This window comes from Carassius auratus, chromosome 44 (assembly GCF_003368295.1).
Source record: "Carassius auratus strain Wakin chromosome 44, ASM336829v1, whole genome shotgun sequence".
Classification (NCBI taxonomy): Eukaryota; Metazoa; Chordata; class Actinopteri; order Cypriniformes; family Cyprinidae; genus Carassius; species Carassius auratus.
The window spans coordinates 6,582,027-6,591,454 of NC_039286.1; the positions used below are offsets into that span (position 1 = coordinate 6,582,027).

The window sequence follows — 9,428 nt, forward strand, 5'->3', positions numbered from 1 at the left end:
AAGTAGGCTTCAAAAAGATTGGCATCGGTGATCGTATCGGCAGAAACTGCTTCCTGTGATCGACGATCGGTGAGCAGCCTTAACTCTGACATTCACATACACTGGCACAAAGCCATCCATCAACTAAAGGTGGGGAATTTTGTTTGTTTTGCCCACCGTCCCATTTTTTTCCCTTTGAATTATTAAATAGGCTATGAGCAGGAATCAGAGATGAAATGTTCAATTTGGTCCTTGCAGTGGCCTTGTGATTAAAGGCTCACAGAACTGTTAATAAAGTCTGAAAAATCTGGTTAGGTATTAAAGGAGGAAAAAACACAGTTATTACACATACTGTGAGGGGGAAAATGTTGACATTGCAAATATTAATCTTCTATATATATGCAGTGACTCATTTTCCAGGAAACAAGATTTATACAATTTAATACAACCAAAAAACAAAAACAAAAAAAAGTTTTAGACTATGACAGAATATTATACCAGACTGAATACTGTTTGGAGCAAGGGGATTTGAAATCATTTCCTTCATCTGTATCAGATCAATGTGACAACTTCCACAAATCACACTGAAGCAGATTGGATTTTCTCCACTCTTCCAGCTGGGGCAGTGACCAGCACTGTGCTTTGTGACACAGGACTGAATGAATCTATTGTTTAATAACGCTTGGCATTGCTGAGTTATTCCAGCTTGGTAAATTCCAAACCGTGGCATGGAGGAATTTCAATCTCGGGGCCAAGTCTCAGCTACAAGTCCTGCAGGATCACTGTCAGCCCACCGGTGCCTGAAGCCATTCAGATGCAAGTCCATTTAAAAGCTGGAAAACCATGCAAGTCTAAAAGGTAAATCTGCAAAAAACCTCAAATCCTTTTAGGGAATTATTGTGGAAGCAGAAGCATAAATCTAAGTAACCTGAGATTGCAAAAAAAAACTTTCTCAAACAGCATACACCAACCAACCAACCAACCAGGAATAAAAAATAAATATACATTTTGCAGACCCTTGTCAACCCGGTCATTTTTGCACTGCTCAGCTCACTTATATTCCAAACAGCTGTTCTGCCTCACACACACACACTTACACCCCAATTAACGGGACTACATCCTGCTGAGAAGCATCTCAGCAGCATCATGGGAGGGAGAAACATGCCAAAAATATCTGCACACCGACCAACATTAGTGCCATGACTAACCAGGAGTGGGCTAGAGCGGGAGGAAGAGTGCTGACTACCTCTAGATGTGGAGTCTAAAATCCCATTAATGAGCACTCAGGCTGTTTTGAAGTGATATGCGCCAGGTAATTACCCTCACAATATACAGTGAAATTATCAGTGGATTGTGATTCAGGGTGCTTGACTATAAATCATTAATTTTTAGAAAAAGACCAACACAACAGGGAAGTTAAAAGTGGATATATCGATGAACTTCTATCAGTTTAATCAAATCAAGCAGGGCTTATAATCTGGCAGAGGCAGGGTTAACGGCTAGTGTGATGGATCTACTTGTGTTAAGATTTCAGAAAAAATATTTTAAAAAACCAGTTCAAATTACAGTTTACTAACACTGGGGCAACTTTCTAATTAAGTAAGGTCATATGCCTGTTCGCTCTGTTGAGAGAGCATTATAATTTCAAGCATATGAGACATGTCCAAACATATCCAAATTGGGTTGCTATATTATCTGAGATTAGGGTAAAAATTCCGATAGAGGAGGTGTTTTAAAAATCAGCGCAACAGAGTTAGGATATAAAAACAGAAAGGATTACAACTCACTACTGTACCTGGAGATGTGTCTGCCATGTCAATGGCTTTCTAAAGCAATGAAAGTGTTTCACAATCTGGTGTAAAAACAGACCCAGAGAGCACTGCTGGTCTGCATGGCACATGAAACACCACTTCAAAAATATTCAAGATGACACAACTCACTGAAACAGTTTGCATAAAAATGCCACATTCCCTGTTAAACAAATTACAAAACATCTTTGAAAGTGGTTTACATTACAGTGTCCAACTCATATTCTGTTATTAGTATTAATATAAACACTACAGCAAGAAAGTGTAATTATGAAACTCTACATGATTAATCATCAAGTACATGCAGTACTTAGCATTTATGCAATTAGACCATAAACATAAACAAAGTAAACTGTGACCCATTTGCAATGTAAAGTCACCTAAATACTGCTTTCCCAGACTAAACTTGACTATGGTAACCTGGAGTTTGCCAAAACATCGGAGGCTTTTGACATTACACTTTACCTTGTGTGAACGTCGTTCTAAAACCTCAGGTTAAGCGAGGCTTCACATTTGTAATTCTGAAACAGGTTTTACATTGCATATAACCCTGGGTTACGAGACCCTGTTCGGCCAAATTATGGTGCCAAAAGAGTGTGAGGCGATGGTGAAGGACTAGAATGTCACTTTGAGTCCTACGGAACAGAGAGACAATCAAGTACCTCAGTGTTTACATAATTAAATATTCATGCCCTTTGAAAAGATGCAGATACTTTCGCATCCCGAAAGTAGGTTCACCGTTAAAAATGACCTACAGTGACACCGAAAGATGAAGTTGCTTTTACATGGCGACAACTTCACAGGTAAATTAAGTTGTTAGAAACTGAGACCAATAACATTAATTGGATGAATACAGCACTCCATTCACACATGGGATAGCACATTTTTGTAATTTTGACCACTGTAGTTAACACTGCTGTGTTTTTTGCGGAGATTTTAGTATTAACTTCAGAAAAGTCTACAATGCGTTCACGTGAGAACAAGAGAAGTTTGAGAACTTACTTGTCATACTCGGCATTGTCCTTGTCACATCGCGCGTCCTTGTGTTTCTGCCAGTCTTTGCCGTGTTTGCAGGTGGTGAGGAGAACAACATCCTCCGCGTTATGAACGTGATGTAAGGCATTCCTCGTGTCCGAGCCGATGCCGGTCAAATAGCGTTTCCCCTTAAATACCAACATATACTTTCTAAAAGGTGGAATGGTGTTGTATTTCAAGTAGCCCCTGTCCCCACCGGTCCTTGGGTGCTCCTTGGAGAACAAGGGGATGGATACGTCAAAGTTGGGTCTGAAGTTCTCCGTGCTGATGCTCGCTTTGGCCAGCATGGCCTGACCGATGTCAAAGCCCAAGTCTTCCGTGTAGTCAGGCCATGTGCCCGAATACAAATTAAATATGAGATGGTTTCTGCCATTGTTCCACAGAGGCAAGCTCTGCACCTTGGTTTTGAGATTGTGCACGTACTGTGGCGATAACTGGTCTCGGTCAAGAGTGTCCAAGCTCAGGACGAACAGACACGCTTGACCAGGGTCAGAAGTGTAAAACCTAGAGCCCTCGATGGTGGCTAAAATGTTCTGGTAACTTTCCGAGATCTTCTCGCCCTTCTGCTGCGGGTACACGTACACTTTGAATCCGTTCCTTTGACACAAGGAGAAATCGAAGCATGATTGCATGCGGCACCTTTTGCCCTTGAAAACGCTCGAGTTAACGTCTCTCTTCTGCCTAGGCGATATGTGCACATTATAGTCCTCCGTGTCCGAGTGGTCCCACGGGCTTAAGTGTTGTAAGGGATCCGAGAAGTGTGGCCACGGCTGTTCGGGACGATTATATCCATGCCGGCTCCTGGACCCGGTGGCCGCCGGACCAGGGACCACCCCTCCAAAGTAAAAGAGCAGAACTAGAAAGGCGCCAGTCAAGAGTGAGATCAGATATCGTTTTTTGGCCTGCATGTGTCCTGAAGGCCAGATCGCGGTGTTTGCAAATAAATCTCAATCGGTTGGAAGTTTGTCTCTCAACACCACCTCCTCCAGCTACAGTATCGCTCCGCCATCTTCCAGCCTGCGAGGATTTACAACTCACGTCTTCCCTCTTCAGATTCCGATCACCGAACAGCAAGCGATTGATCCAGCGCATGTGGGCGATTTTACTCCGGGTTCCTCGCTCTCACTCGTCGGTCCAGTAGCAACATCTCACAGTGCAGCCGTGACAGTGACCGTTCCTGTTAAGATCATTATAAACACAAGCAGATATGCTTACTCACTGATTTAGTTTTCCCCCGGCGGAATAATAAAAATGCACCGTTTGTTGACAGGAGACGCACTAGATAAACGCGTCGCACGGTCCGACTCGCACCGGAGAGTTGCGGTGGCACTGACTCGTGGAGTTTGTCTTTGGAGAGCAGCGGGTCCCACTGGATAAGATGGAAAGTCGTTAATAAAACAACGACCGAGGTTTATCTCCGATGCTGTGGCATCCAGACTAAAACACAGCCTTCCGCTCGCAGTGTAACTCCATTCACCTCCGAAACAATAATAGTCTACGGTCGGGGCAGTTCACGGCAACGACGGTAACCTTACGAATCCCGGCATGTCTCTTATTCCTGCGCTCTCTGTGGATCTTCACACACGCAAGAAGAACATTTCCTCTTCATCGGGACACCGGCTCTGGCAAGCGGCGTTTCCCTTTCGGCGAAAACACGAGGACAGCGAGCGAGTTCCACAAGATGTTTCCTTTAATAAAATCAAAGGAGTTCCTTATCCGCGAGCCCAGTCACCTATTGCTCAGTTGTTCCGATTGTTACTCTTGTTACATTCCAATCCCGACACTACGCCAGTGTGCGTGACGTCCCATCATGGTGCATCGTGTGTTTTCATTGGGCAGAGGAACCGGATGGGGCGGGGCATCTACAGCACCCATTCATTCCCAATGCCGAGCATCTCACTGAATATGGATGGGCTTCTAACCACTCTAACCACTATACATTAAAAATGTACAAACTTTTTTAATGTATATGTTCTCTTTTAACTTAGCTTTCATTGAATAATTATGCCCTATTTAAATTCTATTAAACATTTATGTAAATCATATGGAAGGGCGGTGGGAGGGGTTGGACTATTTTTACATTTTTATTTTGTTTGCCTCTTGCTTTAGGCTTATAATAATAATAATAATACTTTTTCATTTATTATTATTATTCATGATATTTGTCTTAATCAGTCATTTTTTACTATTATTTATGATGGTGTTAATGATGTTATTAGAGTCAGAAAAAAGTATTTAGAGTAAATTAAATGAAGCGGACCATAAAAAATGGGCAAGGTGAATTAATAAATGAAACAAAATACAGACAGAATACAGTGGAAATAAATTTGCATAAATTATATATTATGTATAAACAAAGTATTTCCTTGTGGAGCAGTGGATCAACCAGGTAATAAATGATCATAACTCTGTGCCTGTTGAAATGATGGTGTCCCACTGTCCCCAGCGGAATGAATTATTATTATTATTATTATTATTTTTTTTTTTATATCTTGGAATATCTTTTGTTATTGTCAAAAGCCTTACTATAAAGACTTAGTTATGATAATTAATAATTAAAAATAACTATTGATGATCAATCACTGACAGTTAGCCCCTTTCTGTAACTATCTGCATTGCAGGGGAAATCATTTACTATTTGTTTATTTAACCAATAAATGAAACGAGAGAGCAGGATTACCCAAGGGATTTGCTTTTGTATCTAGCTAAAGATAAGAAGCCCTGCTGTATAGCACTTCCTCGTCCCAAAGCCTCTCCAGCTTGTGATAAAAAGCCCCAAATTTGGGCCGCTGTAAACAAATACCCGTGTCTGGATGGGGTAAGCTGTGAGTTCAGAGAGTTCTAAGCCCTGGGAAAGACAAACCACTCTTTGAGAGTCCTCTACGCTCCACTGTTCCAAGATCTGATAAAGCTGCTTGAGATGATTTAACACACTGCATTCCCTGAGTATTCTGGGTAGGGCTGGGCACAGTGATATGAAGACACACTTGTGGAACAGGTGAAATGTTTTAAGAACACAAAAGGAACACCTCATAAAAGGGACATAGAATGCAAATACATAACGAAGCAAACATCAACTGTACTGAAAGATTAATGCCATTCTATGAGGACAGATATAAATCATGTAAGTGAAAAAAAAAATCAATAACTCAAGATTGTTCTGGGAAATGTTTCTTTGGCCACTGAGAACATTGAGAACATAGTCAACTGAAAACATAAAACCATTAAAAAAATGATAAAATCCTAAATACACATTTTTTAATTCCACAATTAAAATGTCTGAAAATGTTTATTCATATAATTAAATGTATTTTAACATAATAGAATATCATATTGTCTTGTAAAACTGTTTAAAATACAGCACAGAAAAGCAGCATGAGTCTATATATATTCAGTTTGATGTCTCATGGCTGTGTATTGTTGATGTCTTTCACATTGTTCACGATTGTACACCTATTGTATTTTTTTATCTCGCCAAAACCAAATAAGCACAGCTGTTAAACTGCAATGCCATGGCCATGCTTCCAGGGGATGTTAATGTGTTAGGATCCTGTTCTCTCCCCAGTGCTGAGGAGCCGACAACATTTAAAGAATCAAGCAGCGCTCCATGACTAACACAGACATAGCCACTGAGTAGGTGTGGAATCTGAAGTCCTACTCCTCTTGTTTAACTCTCTTTGGTGCCCGCCAGGCAAATGAATCTCCAGGAGACTAACAAAACTGGCACACAGCGTCTTAAAGCATGAGTGTGAGTGTGGGATGGCTAGATACCTCCTCGTTGCTTTATTTATTTAAAATGACCTTTCCGAACTGGAACGGAGCTCGCTCTTGGCAATGTTAAGGTTTAAATGTTGGAAGATGTAGGAGGGGAGAGCAGCAGAAACCAAGCCCAAGAGGAAAAGTAGAGAGAGTCAAATCACAAGAAAAAAGAACTCGAGTGACTCCAGCGAGAGCTAGGCAGTAAATGAAGCAGAAGAGGTTAGATGTGTTGATAGGTTTTTGTCCTCATTAAAAAAAAGACAAGTGCTTGACTTCTGAACTCCGTCATTTGTTTTCTGTGGCAATTTATTCTGTACAGATTTGGAGTGGAGAACTGGTTTAGATTGCGGTGGTGAAATAAGTTTCTTTGCTTAACTCCAGCAAAGGATCCTTCACATTTGGCTCTGTTTTCAACTCAGATGATTAAAAGAGAGGGAAAGCAAGAGTAAGCAAAAGTAGAGAACTGCGGTCCTTCAGTCTTCAAAATGATTCTTGAAAAATTTCCAGCAATTAAACAACATCATACACAAAACTGCTTTTTTATTTATTTATTGTGTTTAATTATAATGCATGCTGATTTATGGCCTCATAACATTTGAAATTATTATTAAGTGAAGTGTGTAATTTGTGTACCACAAATGATCCTAACTAAAACCATGAAATTAAAGATTGTTTTGACATTGGTTTTCTCAAGCTTCTGCTTATTCTGCTCGTCGAGCAAACAGATAGTCTTGCAACAAACTCAAGTTATTGTCTGAATCAATGTTGCTATGAAAAATGAAAATTCAGTCATTATTTACTCACTCTAGTGTTGTTCTCGGACAACAGAAGGAGAAAAAAATGGCCTGTTCAGTCCATATAAGTGCAGAGAACAGTGACCAGCTTCAAGTATCACTGAATTATCCCAAACAACTTGCATGTTTGCTGAGGGAATAATACAAACCTAAAATATATTTATTGTTTAGAACGAATCCTGACGTTGGCATTTGGTTTTCTGTACACAACTGCACAAGATTGAATTCCAAATGCTACACAAAACATGACACATATAAAACCCCCCAAAAGTACTTTCTTCTCGTAGGTAAATAAATAACTCTGGACCGGACAGAAGGGTGGGCAAATAATTACTGAATTAAACATTTTGGGTGAGCTATTCCTTTAAGATGCTCAAACAGGACAATATTTGCATAGCACCAGAGCTACACTATTTCTTTTCAGGGAAACCAACCCACTAATGGTTTATTTACAGTTGTCTCTGCATATTATGGCAAAAAAGTACACACTTCACCTTTAAGTGAACTTCAAAAACTCTAAAAGATGATTACAATTGTGAAAGACTTGGTGAGCAGTCGCAGAAAAAAAAAAAAAAAACCTTTTCCTCATGCATTCCAATCAAGTTGAACTTAAAATGCTGCAAATAAAATTATTCTCATGTTAAACCTGTGATTTTTCTGGGCCAAAGAATTAAATATTTGAATGATTTTAGCACACTGTGCTCTCACACACACACACACACACACACACACACACTTACACTGTCTTTGATGACCTGCAGTGAGAATGTTAATGCATTACCTCCTCAGGCTGAGATCTGAGCAGGCTTTCTTCACCCCCTTTGAACTTTCTTTAGTTTTCTCTTCCAGTCATCAGGGTTCCCAGCCACAGAACAGGAAAAGTTATCTGAATGGATGCCCTGTCAGTGAGGGAACCCTTAGATCTTCCTGTTTATGCATTCACACACACTGATACACGCACGCACTTTTGGCTCACCCCTTCCTGCACACTACCTAGTTCTGTCAGGAAAAATCTGTGAGTTTATATTTGGGAATTTTTAGATTCCTTATGGTTTAGTACACCCAGTTTAAAATTGAGATGATTGGAATGTCTTAAAATCTTCCATCTCAGAGTCATTTCTCCTCTTAAAGAGACACCCACAGAATTATTTGTCAATTTTTTAAGGCTGATGTTTTATCTAGACTTTCTGTGATACTGATTTAAATCCAAATGTACTTCAAATATAGTTGTGTTGAATGCATTCGTTGTAAGGTTATAGTTGAATATTAGCTGATAGTGTATAATATGGTACAGAAGGGTGATGCAGAAATTAATTTAAATTTGGGCGTTCATGTGTTAATTCAGTATTCATTAAAGTGGAGTTCTGAAGCTATTTCGTGCATTATTTACAGTGTTAAAGAGTTGGATACTCATGTTAACCATGCCCAAAGTTAAAAAAGAAAAATTAGTTGGACGTGTGACAGAGTATTTCTGTGCCAAATACACTCCTTCAGGGTTCGTCAGTTTCAGAAAGTGCAATACTATGGTACTCAAGATTAACATGATGTTTTGAAAATAGTAATCTACTATTCAAAGGTTTGAGGTCAATAAGAAATTAATTAATTGAGCAAGGACATTAAAATGATCAAAATCGACAGTAAAGACATTTATTTTGTTTAGGGTGAATAAAATTACTTTTTACAATATATTTTAAAATATATTTGAAATATGATAAAATAAAGGTATCCTGCAGTCCACAAAGTTTTGAACAGTAGTTCACATCAAACTTGAATTTCTCATGAAACTTTCAAATTTTTTTCTATATAGATGTGTCATCTCAGGGCTGTATGGAGTCATGTAATTTGACAGTTAACAAAAGACAAACAGAGTAGTTCCCTGTGATTGAGAAACAATCAGACACACATAAAAAAGCCAAAACTGGCAAGTGTGGACATGTAAGACAACTCGTCAGACCTGACAACAGGCGACATGCTTCGTCATGTCGCCTGTGAACACAAACAGCAGCGACTGTGTCCAACAGACCCAGACACAGCACTCTTCAGTGTGTCCTCC

General features: G+C 39.6%; 1 protein-coding gene across 1 annotated transcript in view; it reads right to left on the reverse strand.

Moving 5' to 3' along the window:
- Positions 1-4,649, reverse strand: part of LOC113062294 (exostosin-1b-like) — a 74,538-nt gene extending 69,889 nt beyond the window's left edge. Inside the window, exon 1 of the mRNA XM_026232042.1 lies at positions 2,790-4,649. Coding sequence (XP_026087827.1) covers positions 2,790-3,730 — 941 coding nt within the window. The 5' untranslated portion in view covers positions 3,731-4,649. The remainder of the gene's footprint in view (positions 1-2,789) is intronic.
- Positions 4,650-9,428: the final 4,779 nt, after the last annotated feature.